At 49.5% G+C, this 27,169-nt stretch overlaps 1 protein-coding gene across 1 annotated transcript; it reads left to right on the top strand.

The window, feature by feature from the left end:
* On the top strand, positions 1–27,169 carry Gabbr1 (gamma-aminobutyric acid type B receptor subunit 1). The gene is made up of 23 exons (XM_013351253.2): positions 1–285; positions 546–785; positions 1,432–1,635; positions 2,384–2,569; positions 3,714–3,734; positions 4,962–5,122; positions 7,925–8,059; positions 8,394–8,564; positions 9,460–9,561; positions 9,850–9,915; positions 10,352–10,543; positions 16,319–16,561; positions 17,120–17,183; positions 18,254–18,331; positions 20,806–20,956; positions 21,414–21,546; positions 22,650–22,766; positions 22,849–22,956; positions 23,528–23,621; positions 24,206–24,333; positions 25,798–25,926; positions 26,058–26,201; positions 26,827–27,169. The coding sequence occupies exons 2-23, from the start codon at positions 704–706 to the stop codon at positions 26,998–27,000; spliced, it is 2,883 nt and encodes a 960-aa protein (XP_013206707.1). The 5' UTR covers positions 1–285; positions 546–703; the 3' UTR covers positions 27,001–27,169.

Genomic DNA, 27,169 nt, shown 5'->3' on the forward strand with positions numbered 1-27,169 from the left:
CTTTCTCCCTCCGCCCGAGAGCTTCCCCGGTCCCCGGCGCCGCCTCCTTCCCTCCCGGCTCCGCGCTTTCGCGGCCGCCGTCGCCCCGGGGAAGGAGAGACGGGGGTGGGGTTTGCGGGTAGTGAGAAAGGAGGGGAGAGACCCCGGCTGGCTGGAGCCCGGATACCTAGGGAAGAAGGACAGGGGGAGGGGAAGCTGGAGGACCGGGAGGGAGAACGGGGAGCAGCGGCCGGGCCTGGGGCCTTGAGGCCCGGGGAGAGCCGGGGAGCGGGACCGGGCGCCGAGGTAAGAGCAGGGCCCCAGGAGCAGGGCTTGGAGAGGGGCACGCAGGGAGGCCGGTGGACGCAGGGCAAGGCCAGGGTTTGGGGTCGGGTGTAAGTGGCAAGCGATGGGGCAGCGGACCCCGGAGCGTGGGTAAGCTGGGCTAGCGCTAGCCACCGGGGCGGCGGAGAGGAGGTGGAGAGAGGTGGAGTCCCGGGAGGGTGGGGGGCCGAGGGAGGCCGGAGGAGGGTGGGGACAGGCGCTCTCTCCTCCTCTCCCCCTAGCCCGTGCGGCTCCGCCCCCGCCTCCTCCGCGGGCGCCCTCCGCGTCCCGAACCGGGCTGTCGGAGCCTGTGAGGCGCGCAGACCGAGGTCTGTCTGTCGGCTGGTCCAGGCCGCTGCCGGCGGGCTCCGCCGTGCTCTCACGGCCGCCGTTTCCTCAGATGCTGCTGCTGCTGCTGGCGCCTCTCTTCCTCCGCCCCCTGGGCGCAGGCGGGGCGCAGACCCCCAACGCCACCTCGGAAGGTGCACCCTCCTCCGGCGCCCCGGACCTCTTCCACCCTCCAGTCCCTTTTCCTGCACGTCTCCTTTCCTCATCACTCCCGCGTCAGAACCCCACCCCCACCGCTTGGCAGCCACTTCACTACTTCTGACCTCTTTTCTGTCACCCCGCATCACCACCAGCACCCATTTCCTCTGCCTCACGTTGCTACACTACACCTCTTTTCTGTGACCCCGAATTATCTTCGCAGCCCCACCTCCCTTTCCGGGCCCCACATTACTACAGCGCCCCCCTTCCGTGGTCCACTTCATTGCTCAGATGGGCTTGTATGGTCCTCTTCTCATTCAGCTCCGATATCCTTCTTTAGCCCTATTCCCCCATTTTAACCACCGAACATTATAGCCCTTACGATTTCATCTTAGCTATTTTTCTCCATTACATTCTATCGGTGGAATCTCGCATCAGCATTAGCCCTAACCCATGACTCTGGGTTCTGCAGCTCGGAGTTCTTAACTGTCCCCACTCCTACCTTCTCTCCCCCCCCAACCCCCACCGGGTTTCTGCCCCATTCTGGGCCCTACCATTGACCACACCCTGCTCTTCCTCCTTCCACTGCGGCGCTGCCTTCCCGCTCCCACGGTTCCCCTGTGCCTTCCCACTCCCTCTCAGGTTGCCAGATCATACACCCGCCTTGGGAAGGGGGCATCAGGTATCGCGGCCTGACTCGCGACCAGGTGAAGGCCATCAACTTCCTGCCGGTGGACTATGAGATTGAATATGTGTGCCGGGGGGAGCGCGAGGTGGTGGGGCCCAAGGTGCGCAAGTGCCTGGCCAACGGCTCCTGGACGGATATGGACACACCCAGCCGCTGTGGTGAGTAACCTGGGAAGCGCCCCCTCCCCCCTTCAGGTCGTTCCTTCCCCAAGTTGCAAACCAACCATAGTTATTTTGCAAGTCAGCAATTTAAATACGGTGGAAACAAATTCACAAATACGTTTAATGAATGAGTACTATGTAGGAGGAGGGGTGTTGCTGTAAGCAGTTAGTGGGAGGAAGCAAGCCAGCAGCCAGCACATTCACTTCATCCTCTTTATTAGGGTACTGATCACTGGATGAAATAACTTTGATTTTTCATCTGAGTTCTTTGAGGATCATTAGTGAGGTTTTTTTTTTTAAGTTATAAAACGATTTCATTACATTTTCTGACACTTTTGTCTCCAACTTAATGACCATATAAGCCAGTTTTTTGTAGTATTATAGACCAGCCATAACAAGAAAAGCAACCTGATCATGCATCCAAATTTACATACATCTACACATTTCAAAGGCAGAGAACTACCCACTTTACGGTGCTGTGAGCAATTTCTATTTTGTGTGTTTATAGCTCCATCTTGAGTTCCTACAATAGAATTGCTGTTTCTTTTTTTTCTGGTAGGAATGTGGATACAGGGGATAATGTGGATAATGGGGAGAAAGGGAGAGGCAGGGAGGCATAGCCATTGCACACCTGGTTTCCTGTAGAGCAGGGCACTTGTGAACCCAGACCCAAACCTGAGTTCCCTGTACTCCCAAGGGGAAATCCTCTACAACTTGCCTTTCTTATTTTCCTGTCTCTCTACAGTCCGAATCTGCTCCAAGTCTTATTTGACCCTGGAAAATGGGAAGGTTTTCCTGACGGGTGGGGACCTCCCAGCTCTGGATGGAGCCCGGGTGGATTTCCGATGTGACCCCGACTTCCATCTGGTGGGCAGCTCCCGGAGCATCTGTAGTCAGGGCCAGTGGAGCACCCCCAAGCCCCACTGCCAGGGTGAGGGGAACAGCTGCCTGCCTGCAGCTGATGAGATTGCTTGCACTAGAATGGGAGTGTGGTGGGAATGGATAGAGGGGACGGAAGGATGGGTGTTAGGAAGAATGTTGGGGGGACTTGGGGAAGACAGAGGTGAAAGCCCAACCCTCCACCATGCACCTGCCTCAGACTTGTCCCACAATCCTTTGTACTCATTTTGCTGGGCTTCCCTCCACTCCGGTTTTCCTTTAGTGTGCTCTTCCTGCTTTCAAGTCCTGGGCCTTTTGTTTTCTCTTTTTTTTTCATGAATGTCACCCTCCCTCACCTTCTTAAAGTTTAATGACTCAGATTTTTCTCCTGGAAAACCCACCCCCTTTGTGTAGACTTAGCACACCCTATGTATCACTCTTCTAGTATTGATCCTTCCGTTATTCATTCTATAATGGAATTACTGTAAATATTCAGAATTAAATCGCACATTACATTTAGAAAAAAAATAACCGGTGAGATCTGGAATTGGAAACGTACGGAAGAGGCAAAAACGGGGGGGGGGCAGAACGATTAGGCATAGGGACAATTCAAGGGCAGATGGGAAGCAACCTTGGTCATTCCTTGAGGAAATCATGGCTTTTGTGATTGCCACCTCTTTGCCCTACTCTTTGTCCGTTTCTGCAAACATCTCCCTTTTCTGGGCACCCAAACTCTTGTATATTGTCTTCTCTCCTGAAATGAAAAATTAAGCTTCAGGGTTCCTCAGTTTTGACTAAGCCTCTGTTTTGAGCTTTTAAGAATGTGTTCATACGCTAGCCAACTTTGGGAGAATTTTCTAAATTAAGGTATTTAAACAGCAATCATTTAAAACCAATTGTACTTGTAGTTTTTTTTTTCTTAAAGAGACTATAGATATTTATAAAATTCAAACTCTACAAAACAAGCTATACCCCGACCTTCTTTACTTGCTGGCACAAATTCTGTTGTCCTTTGATAAATAAAGAAAACACCAAGTCCTGACCCCCAGCCCCGCCTTGCTCTTATCCCCAGGCACCCTTCCCTCAACGCAGTCTTCGCTCCGCATGAACAGGTGTGGGAGGGGGCTGGGGATCAGGCCTGGGAAGCTGGGCGCCACTGGTAACTCTTCTCTGATCCCCGTCTTTCCTGCTGCCAGTGAATCGAACGCCACACTCAGGTGAGATCAGAAACCCTTCCCACGTGCACTGCCGCCCCCATCCCTTAACTTCACCCTCTACCAGCAGGATTTCCTTCCCTAGGTTGTGGGTGTCTTATTATTTATCTTCCCCAACCCATTCTAGTTTGCAGCCTCGCCCTCCTCTCCCTACCTGTTTCTTGCCGCCAAATCGTGGTTTTCCGCGGGTCGGGCTCCCTCCCATCTCCCCGCTTGGCCACGCTCTTCGGGCTCGCGCTCCTCTCGGACTCAGCTTCCGAGCGCGAAGCCCGGTAGGGGGCAGCTGTATTCTGGGGATCCCAGGTCTCTCCATCGTGGGGTTCCTTCAGACCTCGGGGACCTATTCCTGCCACCCACTACCTAGGTTTTACCGGCGAGATTCCATGGGCCCTGCTCACCGGTCCCACCCATGCGAGGCCTCGCATCCTCCTTAGACCGTTTCTCGCATCACCCTTCCTCAAGCCTTCCCTCAGCCACACTATCCTTCCCCTAATGCTCACTTCTCGATCCCAGTCCTCACTTTCTCAACCCGTATCTGTCTGCAAAACTTTTCTCATCACTCTCGGTCTTCCCACCCTTAGTCCTTCTTTAAGTCCATCTCCCCATAGCCCCTTTAAGAACTGTCACCAGCCCCTCCTATCCAACCCACTCTCGCTTCTCTTCTTTGCTCTGTGCTTAGCCTCTCACATTCCAAATCCTGTCGGTCTCCTCCCCTCCAGTCTCCTTCGCGGAGGAGACCCCTCCCTTCCTTGCTGTCTCCCTCCTCTCCCCTCCCCTCCGGGCCTCGGTGTTGGCTCCTATCCCCGCCCCCAGCCCGTGACGTCAAGCCCCCCCCCCAGCTCCTCTTCTCCCTCCTCCCTTCTGTCGGTCGGTCAGTCGGCGAGGAGAGTCCGCGGTGGCGGGAGCGAGCGCCGCCTGGCCCTAGGAAGCCCACGTCTCTGCCTTCCTGGGGCTCTGGCCCCCTCCTCCCCATGAGATCTGGGATGGAGGCGCCTCCCCGACGCCCTCCCAGCAGCCTTTCCCAGAAGAAGTGTCCCCCCTGAGCTGCCCCCACCCCAAGGAGGCCGCCCCCGCCCCTCCTCGCCATGGGTTCGGGGGGCCCCTGTCTCCCGGTATGGTGGCCGCTGCCGCTTCTTCTGGTGATGGCGGCTGGGGTGGCTTCGGTATGGGCCTCCCACTCCCCCCATCTCCCGCGGCCTCACCCGAGGGTCCCCCCGCACCCCTCCTCAGAACGGCGTGCAGTGTACATCGGGGCGCTGTTTCCCATGAGCGGGGGCTGGCCGGGGGGCCAGGCCTGCCAGCCCGCGGTGGAGATGGCGCTGGAGGACGTTAACAGCCGCAGAGACATCTTGCCGGACTACGAGCTCAAGCTTATCCACCACGACAGCAAGGTAGTCGGGGTGAGGGACAGAGTGGCTGGGGTAGTGGGAGGCCAAGGCTGTGAATCCTCTTTGGGATTGCGAAGCAGACCCCTCTCGAGTGTGACTGCCTGGAGACGCGCAGGAGGTGCAGAAGCTTAGGGATGTCTCAGTGGCTCTCAAGGCCGACTCTCTTGCAGGCAGTAGGAGATTCGCAGAAATGGTGGGGGGTCTTAGGTACTGATCCTTTGGAGTAAACTATCCCTGGCCATGTTTGGGGGCTGGAAGGAACGTCAGAGCTGGGCAGCTGGCTCAGGGGTTTACATTTACCATGGTAACAAGGTAAATCTTGGCGTAGGTTGGGGCTTAAAGGAATAGAAGGAGAGGGGGAGGATTTTGAGGGACAAGAGGGTTCTACTTTATCAAAACAAACAGTAAGGTAGGGCTGCATGACTCCTCATCTTCCTTGTGAGGGATTCCTGTGAGAATGTGTGGCCTACGGCTCTGGGAAAGACTAATAATAGTCAAGAGGTGGGTTTAGGCACTGGGAGAGAGTGTATTGGGGTCCATAAGGAGTCCCTACAGCAGCATTGGGGTGCAGCGTCAGTGTTCAGGGAGATCAGAAAAGAATGGAGAAGGGAGGGGGCGGGGAGGAGGGTAGGGACAGTGAAGAACCCTGGGGCTTCCTGTGGAACTTGGGGTTCTGGGTTTATTATCATGGCCTAGTGGTTTTGAAAGGAGAAACAGCCACGTAGGGTTGGGAAAAGGATAGAGGGGAGAGGATCATGGTGAAGAAATTTGGTGTTAGAGTCTGGTCTATGATAAGATTTCTTTACCAGGTTTCTCCCTAAGTGGGAACTGACAGGACAGAAGGAAGGAGGTTTGGGTCCTTTCTGACTTGTGGCTCCAGAGACTTGAGATTAGGGAAAACAGTACAGGTGGGAGATTTGGCCATTTTATACTTGGGGTGTGTGGAACATAGACGTGGACCTCCAAAGGGGGCAGAAATGAGCCTGCAAGCCGAGTGCTAGGGGATGGGTTGGTGGGGGCTCGGAGAGAAAACTTAAAATGCCCTGTATTGTTGCCTTCTCCGTGGGTCTCAAGCATCAACAAACAAGAATCTCCATTCGTCTAAAACACTAGTTCAAACTCCTTAGTCGGGAAGGAGCCCCAAGTAGTATATCTTCATTTTCATCCACAGAAATCCTGCCTAGAAAATGCCTGCCTGCGGCTTACCCCAGGATGCCCATGGGAAGAATGGCAGGGCGCAGGGAAGAAAATGCCATGTGAGGGTAGGGAGGCAGGAAGAGAGAGGGTCTTGATCTCTTTAGAGAGCAAAACAGATGACTGGCCATGAGGGAAACTAGAAAGAGACAGAGATGAAGCAGGCTTTGGGATGGGGCGTGGCAGGAAGACAGGAGAGACTGGGGTAGGGGGCTCGGAGAAGGCAGAAGTGAAGGAGGGGGTGTGGCCCTTGGTTGGTAAGAGGGGAACCCCGTGGAGGGGGACTTTGCAGTGATGAGTGTGGTGTGGAAGGGAGTATGTAAGAACAGGAAGGGAGGAAATGAAGCAGAAAATGGCACACACATTAGGCCACACATGCCCTGCTTTATGTAACTGAAGGTTTCTGAATATCCTTATTGTTCATATTAAGTAATTTCTTCAGACAAACGGCAGAGGGACACTGGGAGAAGCTGGGGGCAGTCTCTGTTCTAATGTAAGTTGGGAAGGACCTCACAATGGTAAAAAAAAAAAAATTGCAAAGATGCTCTAAGTAGGAGGCATGAAAGTGTTCCAAACCTACAGGTGAGCCCTGCCCTTGACAGGGTGAGAGAGCAGAGCAGCTCGCAATTCAGAGTGAATTTTTTTGGGTGCTCAGATTTGCCAGCTCCCCTGGCTCCCTGGGCTTCATGTCTCCAACTTCCCACAGTGCCTCAAATGTCAGGCCTCAGTGGGGAGCAAGCAGACTCCAGGTGCCTTCTTTATTTCCTTTCTAACCCCTTCGGCTAAGTTCACTCTCTCCAGTTCCCTGTGACCCTCCGCTCTGACTCCCCACTGGTTGCCATTTCTTCTCCACTTCTTTTGGGGGCTCCAGCAGCTTCTGAAATGTCATACTTCAGCAGGAGGGGAACAGACAGTGGGGGACCCATGGCTGGTTCTTCCTCCCCCAATTTTCCTCCTACCTTTCTTTTGCTCTCCAGCTTTCCTGGTGCGTCTCTTTCAGGCACCTCTAATGTCATTCTGCTTGTGGAGAGTTCCATTCTATTTATTTTCCTCATTGTAGAGTCTTCCTTAACCCCCCTTTTTCTAATTGACTTGTCAAATGTCAGGGCCCAGCAGGAAAGGATGGGGTGCTGAGCAGATCCCCTACTGATCTTGTTCCTATTCTCTCAAATTGAAGGTGAAAATTTCATTAAGAAAGCTGTCTGGGGCTCTGGGATGTGTGTGTGTTCCTGCAGACTTTCTGGGCAGATGTGCAGAGGCTGTAAACATGGGATGGAGGGCGGGGAGGGGGTTAGAGATGACCAAAGAGAATAGGTTTAGGGATGATTGAGGATGGGCAGAAAAGGGGAGGGTAGAATGGGCATTGATATGGAAGGGAGAACGTGCAATAGTGGGTAGGGCTAAGGTTCCAGATGGAAGACAAGAGAAGGGAGCTCAATGAAAGAGGGGAAACTAGAAACCTGAGAGGAAGTAGAAGGTGGTGAAAATGATGGAAGTGAGTAACCGAGAAAGGCGCTAGGTTGTCCAAGACAGTAGGCATTGCAAGATGTGTGTGTCTGTGCGGGGGTGGGGGGACTGGGAGCCAGCTTCATTTCCTCCTCCTTCCTTCAGTGTGACCCAGGGCAAGCCACCAAGTACTTGTATGAACTGCTCTACAATGACCCCATCAAGATCATCCTCATGCCAGGCTGCAGTTCTGTGTCCACACTTGTAGCCGAGGCTGCCCGGATGTGGAATCTTATTGTGGTATGCAAGGGGGTGGGAGGGAGGGAGGGTCGGCTCCTTTTGGGCTATGCTAAGTAGAGGGATTGTGGTTATGTTTAAGAAGACTCGAGAGAGACCCACTGCCAGGATCGGCCAGCAGAGAATCTGAGCTGGTTGACCTTCTGGTAGCATTGCCTGAAGGAGCTATGGGGTTCCATGATGAGGATTGGTATGTGTGTGTTCGTAGGACATCGCTTTTCATAGGACAAAGGTGGGGAAGTTTGCAGAGTTGGGAGGAAAATGCAAGCCTAGAAAGGGCTAAAGACACTCCTGGCATCCTCCGTTTTCACGGACACTTCCCATCCTTCTGCTCCAGCTCTCCTACGGCTCCAGCTCACCAGCCCTGTCAAACCGGCAGCGTTTTCCAACGTTCTTCCGAACACATCCGTCCGCCACACTCCACAATCCCACCCGGGTGAAACTCTTTGAAAAGTGGGGCTGGAAGAAGATTGCCACCATCCAGCAGACCACAGAGGTCTTCACCTCAGTGAGTCCAGACAGGGGATGGGACGTGAGGTCCCAGGGGCATCTGCTCTGTTGTGGGAGATCTGGATGGTTTATCAAAAGTGAACACATTCCAAGTGGGCGAAGCGCTTGTTCTTTCTGTAGCCTGGGGAACACATGAGTTGGATTTTTGGAATCCTCGCCATCGTTTTGTTTTGTTCCCCAGACAGACAGGATTCTGCTCTATGGAAGTCGGTTTAATTCCGAGTTGAGATGAGAGGGAATATGAACTAGGGAGGCAGTGGGTTCCAGTGCCTTCAGGGGTGGACGGTGCTTGGCAGCTGAGTGCGGAGCTACTGGATGGGGTGGGGAAGAAGAGGATGAAGGCACAGGCAGACAAGAGACACATGACAAAGGTGTGGGTTTGGTGGTTGACACGGAGAGATGCTCATAGATACTCTGAAGAGAGATGGCGAGTTTGCAGAGGTGGGGAAGAAATGCAGGGCTCCACACTTGAAGGAAGGAGCCTGATTATTCTCTTTGGGTTTTCTATGAACTGATTATGTTCAGTGACCCTTTAGTTCTCCCTTCCCACCTTTTCTCAGTGACTCAGTCCATTTTTCCTGTGATCCTTTTGTCTGCCTTCCCACTTGCCGCTTGAGTTGGCATCATTCTATTCCGGACCCTGCCCTGCTTCTTCTGTTTCCTCTCATTCTCGGTGTCATGAGTGGGGTGGATGAGGCAGTGTCCCTGGATACAGACCCCGAGGAAGGGCTCATCCTGCATCTTGGACTGGGGGTGCTTTATTCCATTCTGTTGGATTAAGGCTCAGATACTACGCCTTTGCCGTGCATTCACAGCCAGTTCTCACTCATGAGCTCTGCTCTACCCTGTATGCTGTACCCCACCTCCCTCCTTCTTTCTTATTCCCACCCAAGACGCTAGATGATCTCGAGGAACGAGTGAAGGAGGCTGGGATCGAGATCACCTTCCGCCAGAGTTTCTTCTCAGATCCAGCTGTGCCTGTTAAAAACCTGAAGGTGGGCGAGCAGGGGTGGTGGGCTCTACCTGCCCAGGGGTCATGGTGGAAGGTGGTCAGCTAAGAAAGGAGACTCTGGAAGAGGCAGTTGTTCATTTGGCAAGGCAGCCGAGTCTCCGGGGAAGGTTTAGTTCCATCTCCAGTTGACATTTATCCACTGCCCATTGAACATTTTTTTTTTTTTTTTTTTCACTAAGCAGTGGGAGCTGGGAAATCAACGCTTCAAAAGCACTGGCTTAACCCTCGGGCGCTTTCAGCATCCCTCAGGAGCTCTGTTTCTGTTTTATAGCGTCAAGATGCTCGGATCATCGTGGGACTTTTCTATGAGACTGAAGCCCGGAAAGTTTTTTGTGAGGTGGAGATGGAATCTGGAGCCGGGAGGGGCTGGATGGGCTCTCTGTGGTGGTTTTCTCGTGGTCCTCCCTGTGGCATTTCGGCTCAGATTGATAGCAGAGAAACCGAGGTGATAATGAATACCAAGCCCGCCTGTAGGCTCTGATCCACCGCTTGTCTACATTCAAGCATGCACGTACACTTTCCCGTTTGCCTCTTTTGTGTTTTAACGGAGGCATCTTGTTGAGCTTTCCCTGTGATTTGAAGATTTCAAAAAAAAAAAAATATATATTATTAAATTTTTAGGTTAGCATGGAAAGTAATAGGTTTTGGTGAAGATTAAAAAAGAAAGCCCTGTTCTTTGATTCTCAAGAGGCTAAACAGTATCTAGAGAGATAACATCGCCTCCCTCAGAACAAAACCAAACCTCAAACGCTCCCTTGCCCCTTCGAATGCAGGTCTATAAGGAACGGCTCTTTGGGAAGAAGTATGTCTGGTTCCTCATCGGGTGGTATGCTGACAATTGGTTCAAGACCTATGACCCGTCAATCAACTGTACAGTGGATGAGATGACCGAGGCCGTGGAGGGCCACATCACCACTGAGATCGTCATGCTGAACCCTGCCAACACCCGAAGCATTTCCAACATGGTGAGGGTGGGGGCTTGGAAATCAGCACCGGGGAAGGGGAGGGGAAGAGGACGGGAAGGGGAGAAAAGAGGTCAGCGGTGGAGTCCGGTGGCAGAGAGGGGCCTGTGCCCATATTGGATTTGTTTGCGCCGTGTTTCGTTAATTCTGCCTGTGCTGCGATTTCCTTGGGCAAGAGAGGAAAATAGTGGCATGTACAGTAGGCTCCTGACAAGCGGAAGGGCTGTTACCATGGAGACAAGGAGCAGTTGGTGAGAAGCCAAGTGAGGGAGAGGCGTTAATGGTAATATAGAAGCTTGTACCTACACCAAAAGCACACCTTTTCCAGAGAGCTTCTCTTGGCACAGGTGTGTTTTTATGTATTATTATTGTTTTTATTTATTATTTGTGTGTGTGACTTATGTTAGTACCTCAGAGAGTTGCTTAATATTCATTCACCCCCCCCCTTTTTTTTTGAGAGAATCTCTCTTTGTACCTCTGGGTGTTTGGAACTTGCTTGCGATGGCCTCAGACTCACAGAGATCCCCCTGCCTCTGGCCTCCAGAGTACTTGGAGTAAAGGCATGTGCTAGCATGTCTGGCTTTAATATTCACTATTTATTTATATTTATTTATTTATTTATTTATTTATTTATTTATTTATTTAAAGATAGGGTTTCTCTGTGTAGCCTTGTCTGTCCTGGAACTTTCTATAGACTGGGCTAGCCAAGAACTCAGAAATCCTCCTGCCTCTGCCTCCTGAGAGCTGGGATTAAAGGCATGCACCACCACTGCCCACGGTTAATGTTCACTTTGATTGATGTAAAATTAGTTTTATAATTTTTTTTCAAGATTTTGGATGTAAATGAGACTTCAGAAACCCTTTAACCCCAGATAACTTTCTAGTGATAGTACTTGAAGCTGGAAGGTATTCTCTCTTGATTTGGGAGGACCAGGGTAGCCGTGTGTGGAGCCTTGAGTGGGTGTGGGTATGTGTGGAAGAGACCCTTTCTGTATACAGCACCATACCCCACAGTGCGGGGATCTCAATAGGTCAGTGGGGTAACTTGTATGTCTGCTTTTTATACCGATGTAACTCCAGCTGCGAAATATCTGGTTTCAGAGAGATGAGTTAATGAAGCTTTTAATAATGGTTAATTTTATGAGGAAAATCGGGATATGCTCTATGTAATTTCAGGATCTTAACCTCAATACTCTAAACTAGATTTGTTATTTATATCTTTTGAGCTAGAGAATTAGAACTGGGGAGGTTTAGTGACTTGTCCTGGGATCATGGCTCTGTTGTGTTGAACTCCAACCTGCTCTGCCCCATCATTTCCCATGGAAAAGCACAAAGCCTGGCCAAAGTCTTTGCACCTTTCTGCAAATAATGTGCAGATAATGGTAGTGTTTTAGCAAAGGAGAAAAGAGATTTGAGAATCTACTTCTGGCAGTAGATTGTGATAAAGGGGGGGGGGCTGCCACGTACATTCTGGTTATAAACTGTGCTCTAAAATGTTCTGAGGGGATGTTATGTTTAATTTATCTTAATTAAAAAGTACAGCGAAGAAACACTGGTCAACCACTTCCCTGCACAGGACAAGAAAGCTGAGTCATTTTCTGGAACCCAGAGTGGTGGAGCAGGTTACCAAAGTCAGAAAGGTTTATTAGTGTCCTAAGTCCACAGCCTACCACCCTAGGACTCTGCTTGACAGTGAGGAGAGAGAAGGGACTGACGAGAGCTTAGAGTTGGTGGGGATCTTGGGTCTCGGGGTGGGATGTTGGGAGCAGAGGTCCTTTCTGGTTTTTCGTTTTTAGAGAAAGTATGTTTTTTCAAAGGCACACAGAACCTTCTTGAATCCCCAGCTAAAAATGTCACATGGAAAAGCCTAGATTTTTCAATAGAGGAGAAAAGCAGCTTTTTCAGGTGACTAGGAAGATTACAGGTGAGTCAAGTAGCATCAAAAGAAGTGGATCAGGGCAAGGGGTGGGCTGAGGGGTGGAGTGGGACCATAGAGGCGTAGAGAAACAGCACCATTGCCTTTATCCCACATGGCCTCAGGTGTGTTTGGATCAGTTCCCAGATATCCATCAGAACCACCTGGAAAATTAGGTTAGTACCTAGGTGACGGAACCTTTTCTGTAGATCTGGGGTGGGACCTGAGGGTTTCGTTTCTGGAGTTTCTGCTGCTGCAGATCCAGTCACCCATGAGAACTGTAGGGCAGTGGTTGTCAAAAGAGGTTGCAAAATGTCTGGAGGGTGAGGAGGAGGGCACCTCTAGATGTTCTGTGATGCATGGTTAGCAAGTCCTGCTAAGGATGTCAACAGCATGGGGGTTGAGAAACCCTGGTTTAGAGAAAGAATTTTAAGCACCATGTCTGGGAAATGGTGAATTTGAGGCCAGCCTTAGCTACAGGTGTAAGGCCATATATATCCAACCCCACACCCTCCACCAAGGAAGAAAGAAAGAGAGGGAGGGAGGGAGAAAGAGAGAGAACCATAATCCTTGTCGACTCAAGGGGAAAGATTGTTTTGTCATGATTTTTGGTGTTGCTCTTCTTGGCTAGCTGTGTTGTCCGGAGTGAGCTGAGAAGCAGGGATAATACCATGCTGAGCAGATTAATCCCTTCCCAATATGGTGATTCTCTGATGTAATCTTTACTTTGAACTGAGGATTGGCTAGACCTGAAAACTGAAGGACTAACTGCTCAGAAAGTGTTAGCTCTCTGCTGACTGTGGGCACTCGTACCTGCATAGGCTTTCAGCACAGAAGGAGCTCGGGGTACTGCACAATAAGCTCAGCCTTTGGTGCCAGACACCCTGGGCTGGAGTCCCAGCATTGCCACTTGCTACAGTGTAACTTCAGGCAAGTTACAGGACCCTGCGCCTTTGTTTCCTTATCTCTAAAATAGATACAGTAATAGAGCCCATTCATTGAAATGTATGAGGATTAAATTCATTGATCTATGTACTATCACCATCACCCCTACCACCCCTTCCCAGCATCATCACCATCTACGTTAGCACCATCATCAGCCTTTTTTTCCTCCTCCTGTATATAGAGGGATGGTGTTAAGGAGACATTAGAACAAACAGGTTAAGAGGATTTGCTGATTTGGAAATATGTAGTTTACTTTTCTGTCTTATGCATGGAAGAGTGTGGGAGTGTGAGGAAAAAGCGAGCTTAGTTTTGTATCTTGTTTTTTCTTCTTCTGTCTTTATTTTATGTTATCATTTATGTTTGTTTGAGTATGTGCATGGAAGATGCCAGTGGAGACCAGAGATATCAATCCCCTGGAGCTGGAGTTATATGGATCCTCGGCAATAGCATCTGTGCTCTTGACCACAGAACCATTTCTCCAGCCCATCCCCCTTTCCTTTTGTTTCGAAATGAGAGTGTTACTATGTGGTAGCTCTGTTTAACTTTGAACTTAGCTGTGTACACTAGAATTACCTCTAATTTGAGAACCTGCTGTTTTTGTCTGCCTCCTAAGTTCGAGATTACAGGTGTATACATTGTGGACTGTCTGTCTGTCGGTCTGTCTGTCTGTCTCTCTGAGGTGGGTCTTACTGTGTTGCTCAGGTTCATCTTGAACTTACAGTCTCAGACTCAGGTGTCCGTGCCCCCTCAACCCCCCGCCCTGTTTCTTTAGCATCATAAGCAGCTTGGACTACAGGTGCTGCCATCACCGTTGTTTCTTTGAATTTGAGATCAGTGGTCATGTATAACTACAATGAGTTAGAGTAAATGAGACCTGTAATATTTAAGGTGTTGGGCCAGAATTACAGGCCTGAGCGTTGGGAACAAAGATGCGGGTGCAGCCAGGGAAACTCACAGGGAGAAGTGTAATATACTTCATACCCAGCATTTTATGTGTTCTTACTTAATCCTTACAGGAGTTCTTTAACACAGTATTATTCCCATTTTAAAGCTGAATAGCCAGTTTAGTGAGATTTAATAACTTGCTTGAGATTTCTTAGTAGGTAAGTGGTTTAATTAGAATTAGAACCCATTCATCTACTTATCCATCCAGTGGACTTTCTTTTTGCTTAAAAATGTTATTGTTTTAGATTCGCAGCAGAATTGAAGGGTCCACAGTTCCCGTATTTTCCATGCATACCCTTTTCATTGGTTAAACCTTTCCATTGTCAGATTCCACCACCGCATGAGTATATTGGTTGCAGTTGGTCTTCATCAACTGACCATTGTCGCCCAAAGCCCATGGCTTATATTAGGGCCAGCTGTTGGTGTTTTGTATTCTATGGGTACATGTGACATGTGTCTACCTTCACGGTGTCATATGAAGTGCACAGAGTTCTAGGGGTGTTTTTAGTGTGCACTGTGAGCTGCGCACAATGCTAGTTACTAATGTTTATGAGAGGAATGGAGATTATTCCTGTCTTAGGATAGTTGACCCTAGACCTTTGTGTTTCAAGGCCCAGACTGTTTCTAAAAAACCAACAGGAAAAAAAAATGTGTTGGGGGCATGGGAACAAGGCTTAAAATTCCCCCCCAAGACAGGATAGCCCTGCATAGCCCTGGCTCTCCTGGAACTCACTCTGTAGACCAGGCTGACCTTGAACTCAGAGATCCACTTGCCTTTACCTCCTGAGTGCTGGGATTAAAGACATGTGCCACTACCACCCGTCAATATTTTTTAAAAATTACATTTTCTCCATTTATTTTGTGTATGTGTGCCGCACCAAAGTGCACATATGAAGGTCAGAGGAAACCTTTGGATGTTGGTGATCTCCCTCCACTGTGTGTGTCCCAGGACTCCAGCTCAGGCTTGGCAGCAGGTGCTTTTATGTGTTGAGTCATCTCATTGTCCAGGAGCAAAGATTCTTCATTTATGTATCTTTCTTTCGTTAAAGCATACCTGTGAATGTTCTAACCCAAACAATTATCTGTAGTGATTCGAAGCCATACACATGTTTTGCCAAGAAGAAATTAAACATTTTCCTATGTGTTTCTGGGTGGTAAGGAAGGGAGGGTGTGATTGTTCTCTGTTATGTGGAAGGCAGTTCAGGAATTTGTTCACCCATAAGTATGAAGTCAAGTATGGTTATTGTAATATACACAGCCAGGTTTCTTCATCCATGAGAGTTAAAGGATTGCCATTTTTTTTAGATTTCTTGGAAAAAGGTTGAGTACCAAGAGTCATTTGAGTTGTACTGAATCTGTACCTCTGCGATGTGAAGGGTATTTCCGATGACTGTCACCAGTCTTAAGGAGGCAGCAAACAGAAGTCATACCAGGATAGCAAGAAGTTAGCACCCTAAAGAACAATTTTCCTGGTTGGCAGGCAGAGTGCGAAAGGCTGCGGCATCGCCTTTTCTGGATCTTTCAAAATTGGAGGAGCTGTTAGCTCCTGGGTCAGCTCTGCTGTGGAAGTCTGAAGGTTGGGAGAATGCCAGCTCTGCCACTCTTTGTTGCGATATCCATCTTTTCCTTGGCTCTGTCTCTGCTTCTCTCCCTTGCCATTCATTTTCCAGAGTGTTTATTCATCAGATTTCTCTGTTTGTAGTTCTGAGTTAGCATTCTCTGTTTGTAGTTCTGAGCTAGCAGCTGTACACTCTTAAGACCATTGGACCCAGCTAATTCCGCTTTAGTCTTGTCGCTTCCAACCCAAGACAGACACATGGGTATAGCTAACGATTTTATCTGTACATATGGTCTACCCGACAACACCAACACAAACCATCCGCTCGAGTCACAGTGTCTGAGCCAGAACTGAGGCCTCTCCCCCTGTGCCCACGCATATTCCAATGCTTTCCTCTTGTTCTTTCTTCATCCAGACCTCCCAGGAATTTGTGGAGAAACTAACCAAGAGGCTGAAAAGACACCCTGAGGAGACTGGAGGCTTCCAGGAGGCACCACTGGCCTATGATGCTATCTGGGCCTTGGCTTTGGCCTTGAACAAGACCTCCGGAGGAGGTGGCCGGTCGGGCGTGCGTCTGGAGGACTTTAACTACAACAACCAGACCATCACAGACCAAATCTACCGGGCCATGAACTCCTCATCCTTTGAGGGTGTTTCTGTGAGTTACAGCAGCTTTTGCCATGGAAAGGGACACCTTGGAGGGCCCCTAGATGCACACATTCTCTTGTTTTTTCAGTTGCTTTTCTGTAAAGTCAGTCATAGACCATGGGAAGAGGGATCCCCAAACCAGAGAACCATACAAAAGATGACAATGAAAAGAATTACTGTATGCTAGTGCTTTTCAACCTGGTCCAGGGGTTTACGGGTCAGATGAGAAGGGTAGGGTTTTTAAATGAGATAACAATTTGAAAATTAATCTCCTCGTTCCTTTTAAAGTGAGGAAATTAGTGCCCAGTAAGGTTTGGTGATTGCTCCTGTCCCTCTCTCTGGGGACTGTCTCACTCGGATCTCAAGGGTGAAGCTTCTTCTCAAAAGAAAACTGTTTCCAGAATCTAGGGTATGTGCATCTGGGGTGTGTCCTATATGCAGCAGATGCCATAAATAGCCTTCATTCAGAAGCTCAATTACATCAAAAACAGAAGGTTTCAGAGTCCCTGATGTTCTCTTTTCCTCCTGCTTTCATCCCCTCTGCCTTCCTCCACGTGTTTCTCCTCAGGGCCATGTGGTATTTGATGCCAGTGGCTCCCGGATGGCGTGGACACTTATCGAGCAGCTGCAGGGTGAGCTCAGGCCTGAGAGGCTGGGGAAGGGGCAGGCAGGGGCTGGGCTGGGTGCTCACATGGGAGGAGATCAATTGTGCATCTCAACAAGACTGCCTTGCACTGTGTTCATCAGGCTTTTTCAAAGGGCGCTGCAGATAAAAAAAAGAGCTGTTCTTTCTTCCCGGTGGCTTCAGTTTCAGCCCCAGAAGTTGCCCGCCTCAGGCTAGATTGAGGAGTTAAGGGCTCTTAGTGTGTTCTGAAAGATTAAGGAAAGTTGAACCTAGGAAGCTGGTTCTTTTTAAAGGGAATTCTCTCTGTTCCTTGCTATGAGAGAACAATGTTCCAGCCATACATATAGCTGGCCTCTCCTAGATGGCATTTCCGTATAACTTAGCACTGAGGAGTCTACAGAACTTTTGTGAGTTAATCTTCCAGTTCCACCTGACTCAGCTCCTTGTGGTGTGGCCAAGAGACCCATTTCTTAGCCTCCTGTAAAAAGTTTCTTTCTCTCCGCACCTCTCCAACCAAATCCTCTCAGTATGTGGGGCAAGTGAGACTGGACGTCAGCCAGGGTGAAGTGGGTGTGAGGTGGTGTTTGGAAGGAAAGTTGTATTAATGGTGCTCATTCTGGAAGATTTTTCTTAGGAGTGACTGCATTTCCCTTAGTGGCACTTTAAGAGACAGATGTATTTTACATATCCAAGGCATTAGAACCCAAGCCAAAGGGAGAGAGGTTTCTAAAATTAAAGCCACTGGGAAAAAAAAAAAAAGATCCTGTAATTCTGTCCATCATAAGAGGGAGGCTAGGCAGAAGTTGCTTAAAGCTTTGGAAGCCAGAATCAAAGCGAGAGACGTTGCTGGAGAGGTGTGAGGCTGTAGAATAGGTGGTAGCCGGGCAAGGAGCCTTCCTCAGGGAAGAGCCTTAAATGCCTTAAGGGCTCTATTGTGTATTCAGATTGGCTCGGGAAGCACCTCACTTGCTGTGAAGTTAAGTTACCTGTCCAGGAGACCTTGGGTCCTTGGGTTGCTTAGGTCAGTGGCCTAGGGTGTCTTCTCCCCGCCCTTGACAACTCCAGTCCTTTGCTCAGGTGGCAGCTACAAGAAGATTGGTTACTACGACAGCACCAAGGATGACCTTTCCTGGTCCAAAACAGATAAGTGGATTGGTAAGTTCTCTTTTGGTCCTTCTGAACGATCACTGTCAGACTTTTGAATGGGCCGGGGATGGGGGCACAGAGGATGGGGAGTGGCGGGAGGGGGGTGCTGTTGGGTTGGAACAGCAGAGGGGTCACAGCAGGGATCGGGAGTGAACGTGGCCTCCAAGAAGGAAGGGGAGGCCCAGGGTCACCCTGTTTCTAAGCTCTGCTGCAGTGAATGAGAGGCAGTGAGAAACGGAAGTTCTCCTCCAGCCTTGGTACATTAGGAACAGGGACTCCAGGTCCTTGTCAGGAAAGTAGCTGCTTAACTGTAGTAGAGGGAACAAAATTTCATTTCTTATGGGCTGTTTTGGGCTTTGCTTTTTTCACTTGTTTTGTTTGTTTTCCCCTTGTGTTTTTATATATTCATTTTGTGTGCACGTGGAGGTCGGAGAACAACTCGGAGGAGGCCTCTCCTACCACCGTGTGTGTCCTGGGAATTGAACTCCATCATCAGGACCTTTATGCCTTGAGCCATCTCACCAGTTTTTGTTTCTGGTTTTTTATTTTTTATTTTTGTTGTTGTTGTTTTCCTTTTTTTTTTTTTTTTCGAGTCAGAGCTTCATCCTGTACCTCAGGCTGGGCTTGAGTTCATTATGTAAGCCGAGGCTCATCTTGACCTCAGGATGACCTTCCTGCCTCAGGATGTCAAGAGTGTTGGGATTTCAGGTGTATACTCCCAGGCCTGGTTTATGCTGCATTGTTGCAGGTTTCTTTTCTTTTCTTTTTGGCGGTGGGGGTGGGGGAGGTGGGGTTACACTACACAGTCCTAGGTGTCCTGGAACTCGTCTGTAGACCAGGCTGGCCCTCCAACTCATAGAGATCCACCTACTTCTTTCTCCTGAGCATTGGGATTAAAGGTGTGTGCCTGCACACCTAGCCTGCCAGGCACTTTTTAATCCAGGTATGCTAAGTGGCAGGAAATGGGAAAGACACTAGCGGTTAGCAAAAAGGAAGTTCCTACTGATGAGGAAGGATGATAAGGCCGTTGAAGGCAGCCGCCACCTGCCCAGTGAAGTGTGTGTGTGTGTGTGTGTGTGTGTGCGCGCGCGCGCGCGCGCGCGTGCACGCGCGTGTGTGGTGTACACGTCCACATTCATGCTGTGTGGCCGGTATGCCGTGGTGTTCTTGTGGAGGTCAGAGGAGAACTTTGTGGAGTTGGTTTTCTCCTTCTATCTTTACCCAGCTCCGGGGATTGAATTTAATGTTGCCAGGCTTAACAATTGCTTTTACCCATTGAGTCATTTTTCTAGTCCAGCTTCATTAAGTTTAATTAATTTTTATGTTATAGGTGTTTTGCCTACATTTATGTGTGCATGTGTACCATTTGTGTGCCTGAGCCAGAAATGGGCATCAGAATCCCTGGAACTGGAATTACAAATGGTTGCGACCAATGGCGTGGGTGCTCGGAACTGAACCAGGGTCCTCTGGAAAAGCAGAGAGTACTCTTAACTGCTGAGCCATCTCTTCAGCTCCCTACTTTATTTTATTACTTATTTTGAGACAGGTTTTCACTTTGTAGATTAATCTGACCTTAAAGTTGTGTCGATCCTCCTGCCTCAGCACCAAAGCATTGCTTCAACTACTGAGTGAGCTTGTATGTCTAAGCTTTGCTTCATTTTTGTTATTTATTTATTTTTGTAGCTTGAATTTAGGGCAGTATTTTGTACAGTTATAAATGCTGCCTGGCCTAAATTGGCTTTCTAATTTTTTTTTTTTTTAGACAAAGCAAATTGAAATTAAGTAGGTGTTTTGCTTATCATCACCCCCCCTCCCCCCACCTCTGACAAATTTGAGCTTTCTCTTAATAGTAACTGGAAACACTTTTTGGGAGTACTACTCTGATAGGGTTGTTCTTATATTTTTTGCTGGAGGTTAGAAGAACACACTGGATACTTGGTGACTTTCCTGGCTTTCTGCATCTGTAATTGTCTTTTACACCTTTAATGGGGCTAATATAGGATTATTTCAGCTGTTCTCCTCTTTAGCTGTCTTTTTCCTGTAAGATGGAGAAGCAAAAAGAACAAACAATCAAAGATAGGCATGGTCGTATACACCTTTAATCCCAGCACAGGCAGAGGCAGAGGCAGAGGCAGAGGCAGGCACATAGATAGTTCCAGGCCAGCCTGGTCTAGAAAGGGAGCCTTAGGAGGACAGACAGGGTACACAGAGAAACCTTGTCTTAAAAACCAGAAACAAAGAACATGTAATCAATCAAAGAGACCCTCAGCACAGACCCTATCTTTTCCTTTTCTGGTTGTTTCTCAAGGTCCCCAGTGCCTCCAGCCTTCTTCCTGCCTTAGCCCTAAGTGCATTTGAGGGCCTCATGTCTTCAGCTGACACCGAGTGTCCCCCAGCAGCTTGCCTTTCACCCCTTTCTCCTATCCTGCCTTCATGCCACTGTCCTTCCTTTTTCTTTCCCCCTCCTCCCCTGTGCCATGCAGGAGGGTCTCCCCCAGCTGACCAGACCTTGGTCATCGAGACATTCCGCTTCCTGTCACAGAAACTCTTTATCTCCGTCTCAGTTCTCTCCAGCCTGGGCATTGTTCTTGCTGTTGTCTGTCTGTCCTTTAACATCTACAACTCCCACGTTCGGTAAGTCTCTCTTCTGACTTGATCCTTGGCCTGGCTGGCTCTCCGAGGTACTGACAATACTTCCTGAAGAATAAGAAAAGTGGGACTCTCAAGGCCATGTGTCACAAAGAGTGGCGTGATGACTCTCCAAAAATATGAGGAGGTGCTAGGCATGACCCCCTATCCTTGCTTCAGAGTAATCAGCTAGAAAAAAATACATTGGAGGCCTAGAGCACAATCTTGGGCTCTAACTAGAGTATGCCCGTACGACCTTATGCTGCAGAAGCCCTGTGCCCCCCTAGGTTCAGCTCTGTGGCCCAGCAACCTATCCTGAGTATCTTTCTGTCTGTTCCAGTCTGTCTCCTTTATCCACCCTGGGGATAGGGTTGTACTGTTGATGGCATTTTTGGAGAGCCAAGCCTCCCTAGAGGAGATGGGGTAATTCTGCTTTCTCCCACCCTCTCCGCCTCTGCCCTAGTTATATCCAGAACTCCCAGCCCAACCTGAACAATCTGACTGCCGTGGGCTGCTCACTGGCACTAGCTGCTGTCTTCCCCCTTGGGCTGGACGGGTACCACATAAAGAAAGGCCAGTTCCCGTTTGTCTGCCAGGTAAGTAGTCAGGGGGCCAGTGTAGACCTTGCAGAATATGGCTTTCCTGTCTCTTCTCTTTCCCTGACCAGTGTCCCCCCCTCCCTGCCTTCCCTCCTAGCGTCATCCTTTTGGTTTCTCTCTGGCTCCATCCCTTCTTTCTGGGTGCCAGACCTTTTCCATTCTGTGGTTCCCTGGCTGGTTGCAAGGTTGCTAGGCATGCCTCGCAGAGGAGAGGGGTAAAGCACTGAAGACAAAGGGAGGGGTCCGCACACAGAACTTACGAACAATAGTGGCTTGTTTGTGGTGTGTGGGCCAAGAAACAAAACTGGGCTTTCCCGTGGGAGCCTTGGTTGGAGTTTGAAAGGATGAAAGCAGAATCAAAACAGATAGAGTTGGGGCAAGGGACGTATCATTGCAGAGGGAGGAGGGTCTCTGGGGACACTTGGCTCATGGAGTTTCTGGGACTGTGGGGCTAGGCTGGCTTCAATGATGTTTGATTGGTTCTCTACTGTTGTGAAGCATCCACTCTTTCCCTGGTTCCTTCCACTGGCATTCTTTCCTCCACTGTGTTTCTGTCCTGATCACACACTGTGCACACACACACACACACACACACACTCATGTCCTCAGGACGTGTCTATTCCTAGTGGGACCAGCATGCAGCAGGAGAGAGACAACTAGGAGATACATCTAAGGAGGGATCTGTAGAAAGCGCTGTGGGCAAAGAGAAGGGAAGCAGCTCACCCTCCATGTCTGAGTGGCCCCCAGGAGCTTGTGCCTTGAAGGACGGTACATGAGATCAGAGAGTAGACGAGGGAGACTGAGTGGTTCAGCGTAGCTGGGTGGGGCACAGGGATGATGAGGTCCTGGCTAGTGGTTGTGCTGTACTGTGTCACATTCAGAGGTGTGCAGGTGGTAACTGTAGGCACTAGACCAGTAGTCTTTAGCAAGAATACCTTGGTGCTGCAGCAGTAGAGAAGGATGGAGTCCCAGCCTCCCCTTTCTGTTTCTTCATACTCTGCCTGTCTTCTGTCATCTGGTCACTGTTCACATTGGTTCCTGCAGTTCCTCCACCATGGGCCCAGTCCCACCTATTGCCAGTGTCTTTTCTCCCTTTCTAGGCCCGCCTTTGGCTCTTGGGCTTGGGCTTCAGTCTGGGCTATGGCTCTATGTTCACCAAGATCTGGTGGGTCCACACCGTCTTCACAAAGAAGGAGGAGAAGAAGGAATGGAGGAAGGTGAGTGACTTCCCAGACCCAGCCTTTGATCCCAAGAACAGAGACGACCTCTCTGACCTGCCTTCTCTGGATATCTACTCAGACCCTAGAGCCCTGGAAACTGTATGCCACTGTAGGCCTGCTGGTGGGCATGGATATCTTGACTCTTGCCATCTGGCAGATTGTGGACCCCTTGCACCGAACCATCGAGGTATCTATCACTTGAGAGGAGTTTTTGGGATCAGGAAGCTGAACAGGGCCTATCAACTTGGCAGCTTCAGGGCTATGTTTGGTCTTGAAGTATATAATTACTTAGTGAAGGCCAGGTGTGGTAGCACATACCTTCAATCCTAAAGCGCTGGAGGCAGAGGCAGGCAGAGCTCTGAGTTTGAGCGTAGCCTGGTCTACATAGTGAGTTCCAGGCCAGCCAGGGCTACATAGTGAGACCCTGACTTTAAAAAGAAAAGGAGGCTACTCAGGGAGGGAGCTTCTCAGTCTTCGTTATATCCAGGGTTCGTCTATCTTTCCCAGATGGAGCCCTATCAAAACTTCTTGGTTTATCTAGAGAAGTGATGTGTCAGGGATCTGGGAGGATGTGTAGGGTTTCCAAACATCGGGGAAAGTGGGGAACAAGCCTTTCTGGTGTGTTCAGGGAAATGTCTCCAGGCTTGGCGTAGGGTTTGGTGCAGTACTGAGTCTCATGGGAAAACAGGCAGGGCTGGGGGTTCAGGAGCTGGGAAAGAGTATGGTCACTCATCCTTTTGCTCCTTTTTCTCCATCAGACTTTTGCCAAAGAGGAGCCAAAGGAAGACATCGATGTATCCATCCTGCCCCAGCTGGAACACTGCAGCTCCAGGAAGATGAATACGTGGCTTGGTGTGTGGGTTGTGGGTGGGAGGAGGGGAAGGGGGACGCATCGCAGGAGGAGACCAGGGGAGAAGGGCCATTGGAGACAGTTTCAATGCCCTTATCACAGCACTAGAGGAGGGGAGCTTTGGCCTTTTGCTGTGAGTAGTGATGCCCAGCAAAGGGCCAGTGCAGGTGGGTGACCCACCCATCTGTTACTCGCCAGCTCCCAAGAGTAGGACCAAGGCTGTGAGGTCATAGGCTTAGCCTCTCTTCAGCCTGTCTAACATTCCTCTGTTCTACAAATTCACACGGTGAACTAAAACCCTTAGGCAGGATTGCATGCTCCTGCCTGACGGGCTGAGAGTTGAGACACTGTGTAGCATCCGTTGGATCATTTCTAGCTGCTGCACAGAAAGCTGAAGTGAGGTCTGGGCCTTACTGGTGGGGGCCACGCTGAGAATTTGCTACGTCAGAGGGGCTGGAATGGAGGGGAAAGCTTCCTTTGCATAGAGGAGCTACACAAAGCAGAAGTAAATGAAGGACAAGGAAGAGGAGGGTTGAGTTGGGAGTGTGAGGGTCCTGTTGCCCAGGACACTTTCCTGTTGTCCTAGGCATTTTCTATGGTTACAAGGGGCTGCTGCTGCTGCTGGGTATCTTTCTTGCTTATGAGACCAAAAGTGTTTCCACTGAAAAGATCAACGACCACAGGGCTGTGGGCATGGCTATCTACAATGTTGCGGTAAGCTCCCCTGACACCTGGTGTTAGTCCTGTCATAAAACACTGATTTATATGATTATAATGTCTGATTTATAAAGTCATTGTTGTGTTGCTTTCCTGAGGAGATGTGAAAAAAAAATGTCAGTTCACTCTAGATAGGGCGCCGCAGTAGACAAAGGAAGTGACTCTATCAAAGTCTAACTTGGCATCCTGTTGTCATTTCTGTTGCTGTGATAAAATACCCTGACAAAAAGCAACTTTGAGGAGAAAGGGCTTATCTTAGGTCAAAGTTCCAAGTTACAGTTCCATAAAACTAGGGATGTCAACACGGGAGCTAAGAGCAAGTCATCCAGAGCCAAGAGCAAAAAACAATAGATGCATGCGAGCTTACACTCAGGGTTTGGTGCCCTCTACAGTGACTGAGTCCTTCCACGTCATTTAGCAATGGAAATCAAGATAATCCCCCCAATATGCTCACAGACCAAGCTGACATGATCTAGACAATCCCTCATTTATGATCACCTGAGTGACTCTAGAGTTTAGAATCTAGACGCTGTCAAATCGATAAAGCTGACCATCACACTTGGCGAATCTGTGCATTTGTTGGGTTACCATAGGAGCATGAAGGAGTTAATGGCATTTATGCCATCTAAAAAGCACACGATAGCATGGGTGATGGCTCACGGTAACTGCATACCTAGAGTTAGCTGCCCGACTTGCAGGCAGTTCCACAAGACAGCATTCTTTCACCAGGAATTAGTTACTGCCTTTATACCATTGGGATAGGCCTTCTTAGTCTTCTCGTTGAGTTTCACAGGTCTCCCTCTCTTTGGGAAAGGGTTGCTTCAATTCAGAGGATATAACTACACGGCAGGTTAGAAAGAACACTACTTTGGGGCTGGGGTGATAGGTTCTGATGCTTCTAAGACAACTTATGTACTGGATTTGGTCCTTAGAACACACATCAGAAAAAGCTGGGTGTAATGACATGTCCTTGTAATCCCAGTGCTGAGGAGATGCAGACACATAGGTCCTCAGTTCTCAGTGACCAGGCAGCCTCTGGCCGGCGAAGGACTCTGAAAAACCGGAATGGAGGAGGAATGGCAGCTAAGGTTTTCCTCTAGCCTCCATATGTACATGCATTCACAATCATGTGTCCATACATGTTCTCCTGTGCTACACATATGTAATATAGACAGGTAAGAAAAAAAGCTGAACAGAAATCACACTACGTTATATCATTTCGCACCTACCTAGTGCACTAAGGACTGAATGCAGAGCTCCTGAGGGAAGCATTGGTCTAGAGCTGAGAACTGGTTTAGAAGATTATTCCTGGGTCTTAGGCATTTAAGGTTGAGGGTCGTCCTGAACTCATGCAGCATTCCCCAGGAGTTCATCTTCATGGACTCTGTCTTTGGGGAAGGAAACCCTGCACCCCATTTGAACCGATGTTGGATCTGAGTCTCCCAAATGCTGTCTCTCCAGGTCCTGTGTCTCATCACTGCTCCTGTCACCATGATTCTCTCCAGCCAGCAGGATGCAGCCTTTGCCTTTGCCTCTCTGGCCATCGTGTTCTCTTCCTACATTACTCTGGTTGTGCTCTTTGTGCCCAAGGTGAGGCCAGGCTCTCCCCCTGCCCTGCCTAGACAGAACCAGGACTTCCATTCTGTCCTGATTGGGTTTCCATTGCTCTTCACTCCCAACACTTTACCAGGTGCTCGCTCACACAGCTTCTTTGCCCCCAGATGCGTAGGTTGATCACCCGAGGGGAATGGCAGTCCGAAGCCCAGGACACCATGAAGACAGGGTCATCCACCAACAACAACGAGGAAGAGAAGTCCCGACTGTTGGAGAAAGAGAACCGTGAATTGGAAAAGATCATTGCTGAGGTATGTGGTGACTACCGACCGGGGTCCGTGTCTAAGGCTGGGCTGTCTGAAGTGGAGCCTGAGATACAGGTTCAAGTGTTGGTGGTTTACAGACCTCATAAAACCTGTAAGGGAGCAGGGGCGGGAAAAGGAAAGGGTTGAGACTCAGTCTCAAGAAAATTTAGTGTTAGCCTGAGGAGTGGGAGGACGCTCTGAAGTGGGGACTATAGATTCAGCCCTCCTGTGGCAAAAGAGTAGCCATTGGCAGTAGTTAGGGGGAGGCCATTGTGAGCCATTACTAGCCCACACTCACAGGTGCCGGGTAAGGCATATGGCTACAGCATATTGGTTCTAGGTAGCTGCCCACAGTGTCCACTGTGTCCAGGCTGTAGTTAGTGTACTTGGGGTGGAGGGTGGCATTCCAACTTGGTTGATGCAATCTTTATATATTTTCCTTTTGTTTTTTAATTCACTTATTTCCTTGATCTATTCTCTTGGTGCCTTTACGGTCTGTGGCTTTCTTTGTTCTTGATTCGAATTTTAATTTCTTCTCTCACCGCACATCCCATTTCAATGCCCCTCCTCCCTTCCCCTCCTTCCACTCCACACCCTCCTCCCACACTCCCAATTGTGCTTCTTCCTCCAGAAAGAGGAGCGTGTCTCTGAACTGCGCCATCAGCTCCAGTCTCGGCAACAGCTCCGCTCACGGCGCCACCCCCCAACACCCCCAGACCCCTCTGGGGGCCTCCCCAGGGGACCCTCGGAACCCCCTGACCGACTTAGCTGTGATGGGAGTCGAGTGCATTTGCTTTACAAGTGAGGGGGTATCAAGAATGATAAGGCCAGTAGGGGAGGGAAGGGTGTGGGAAGAGGGTGGGGGACTGGGAGGAGGGCAAGGACTCCTATCTCCAACTGGGAGAACATGCTCCAATCCCCCTCTTATAAATATATGTCACTCTGTGCGTTTGGAGTTATTTGGGTCTCCAATA

Source organism: Microtus ochrogaster, linkage group LG2 (assembly GCF_000317375.1).
Source record: "Microtus ochrogaster isolate Prairie Vole_2 linkage group LG2, MicOch1.0, whole genome shotgun sequence".
Taxonomy (NCBI): Eukaryota; Metazoa; Chordata; class Mammalia; order Rodentia; family Cricetidae; genus Microtus; species Microtus ochrogaster.

Excerpts from the sequence above, each read along its gene's own strand:
- Gabbr1 (XM_013351253.2), top strand. The coding sequence starts at position 704 with ATGCTGCTGCTGCTGCTGGCGCCTCTCTTCCTCCGCCCCCTGGGCGCA. Across the intron at positions 5,123-7,924 it reads TTATCCACCACGACAGCAAG|TGTGACCCAGGGCAAGCCAC; the intron begins GTAGTCGGGGTG and ends TCCTTCCTTCAG. Across the intron at positions 9,916-10,351 it reads CCCGGAAAGTTTTTTGTGAG|GTCTATAAGGAACGGCTCTT; the intron begins GTGGAGATGGAA and ends CTTCGAATGCAG.